This window comes from Linderina pennispora (genome assembly GCF_002104995.1).
Source record: "Linderina pennispora strain ATCC 12442 chromosome Unknown DL89scaffold_32, whole genome shotgun sequence".
Taxonomy (NCBI): Eukaryota; Fungi; Kickxellomycota; class Kickxellomycetes; order Kickxellales; family Kickxellaceae; genus Linderina; species Linderina pennispora.
The window spans coordinates 37,338-39,425 of record NW_024468280.1 but is presented as its reverse complement, the minus strand read 5'-3'; the positions used below and the strand labels follow the sequence as shown (position 1 = coordinate 39,425).

At 60.3% G+C, this 2,088-nt stretch overlaps 1 protein-coding gene across 1 annotated transcript; it reads left to right on the top strand.

Annotated features, from left to right (window-relative positions):
• The first annotated feature begins 831 nt into the window (after positions 1–831).
• On the top strand, positions 832–1,826 carry DL89DRAFT_116461 (uncharacterized protein). The gene has a single exon (XM_040883161.1). It carries the CDS (start codon positions 981–983, stop codon positions 1,530–1,532), a length of 552 nt encoding a protein of 183 aa, XP_040739608.1. The 5' UTR covers positions 832–980; the 3' UTR covers positions 1,533–1,826.
• The last annotated feature ends 262 nt before the right edge of the window (positions 1,827–2,088 follow it).

Genomic DNA, 2,088 nt, shown 5'->3' with positions numbered 1-2,088 from the left:
ACGACATGTACTCCGAGTTCTTCGACCAGGGCGGAATGTTCAATATGCCGCCGCGGGGGCCGCGGGCCGAACGGCACCCGCTCGGCGTGAGCCTTGAGGACCTATACAAGGGCAAGCGCATGCGCATGAAGCTGGTGCGCTCCGTGCCCTGCAAGCACTGCAAGGGCCTGGGCGGCAAGAAGTCGGTTCTGCGGGACTGCATCACGTGCGATGGCAAGGGCTTCAGGGTGGCAGCACGGCAGGTCGGGCCGGGTCTGATCTCGCAGCAGCAGGTTTCGTGCCAGGCGTGCCATGGTTCTGGCAAGATCATCCCAGAAAAGTACCGCTGCCGCAAGTGCAAGGGCGAGCGGGTGATGGATGAGAAGGATACAGTGGAGATTTTAATCGAGCGGGGCATGGCTGACGGGCAGACGATTCTGCTCCAGGGCAAGGGCGACCAGGAGCCGGGCAAGGAGCCAGCCGACCTGATGTTTGTGCTGCAGCAGAAGCCGCATAGTGTGTTTGAGCGGTCCGGCGACGACCTGGTGGCTAATGTGGAGATCGATCTGGCCGAGGCAGCTGTGTGGGCTGTCGCGCGTGCTGCTCACCAGCCTCGATGGCCGTGGGCTGCACGTCACGCATGCGGGCGTGATCCAGCCGGGGGACGTGGTCTGCATCCAGAACGAGGGCATGCCGCGGGCTAAGCGGCCGCGCGACTCGGGCGATTTGTTTGTCAAATTCAGCGTCAAGTTCCCCGACCGCGCGTGGAAGCCCAGCTGCAGAGCTGGTCAACATGCTGCCGAAAGACTCGCTGGCCGGAGCCCGCCAAGGACGCTGAAGTGGATGCAGTCACAGCCAAGCCCATCTCGACCGATGAGTTCGAAGGCACGTGTGCGGGCCAACCGGCACGCATTCGGTGGGGAAGCAGCCGACGCCTACGACAGCCTACGCTGGCGCGCAGCCCGAGTGCCAGCAGCAATAGAGAAAGATAGACCACATAAATGATTTTATTACGTAACTCTCAAGTGTCTTTACTGGCTGGCGTCCTTCTGGGCCTGTGCCAGGCCGTCCCTGAAGCCGTCCTTGTAGCCAGCCGAGTAGCCGCCCTTCTCGTTCTGCCGCTTGTTGATGTTGGCAGCGAACTCGGGGTCGGCGCTCTTGCGCAGCGTCATACGTGCATGGAACTGGATCGCATCAGGCATGTTCTTGTGAGCAAAGCCCACGCGCAGCGGACGGCCGCCAAAGTCCTGCTGGTTGAGCTCGGCGATGGCGTCGGAGCCGCGCTTCGCCACATCGCTGACCTCAATGGCCGATGGCGCCGGCAGCGCCGCCAGCTCCTCGATCGTCGACGGCAGATCGCCGCTGTACAGCTTGATGAACGCATTCGCGTACGGCTGCTGGTTGCGCGCCTGCGGGAAGTGGTACTCGTAGACCGGGACCGTACTTCTCAAACAACGGCGCCAGCTTCTCCTCGGTCGTACCCAGGGGCAGGTTGGTCACGTACAGGATGCTCGAGGCGAGCCCGCGCGTCTGGATGCGCTGCGTGCGCATAGCGGTGGTGGCGACAGTGCGAAGGGTGGTGCCGAACATTTTTGGTGTCTGGTTGTGCGGAAGTCAGATATATATAAAAGCGTAGAGGAGAGGGAGAAAGCAAAGCGGATCGAGATTGCATTTCTAGGGCGATTGCAGTGAGCAGAAAATTTTCGCCCTCCTTTATGCTGAGCTCAAAAAAAGTCGCGCCAAAGATAAACAGATCAGCTTGATCCTGGAACCCCAGACCAGCCAGCCTCTGGAATCCTTCTTCTCCTGTCTCTGTGGCCCAATTATTTCCTATTCACCTGCTTACTTTTTTATTACCAATGCTTCGCCGGACAACACAAATTGTACACCGCCTCGGTACACGCGGTCTCGCCAGCCTCTCTGTCCACGTCCGCTACGGCACCCTTAAAGACAACTGCAGCTGACCTGAAGCAGCACTTTGAGCAGTACGGCAGCGTCTGGGACGTGATCCCACTCGAATCGCATGTTTCCGGCCGCCTGCTGCAACAGGCTATTGTGCGGTTCTACGTAGGCGAATACACACCAGGCACGCCGCCCATCCTCCCGCCG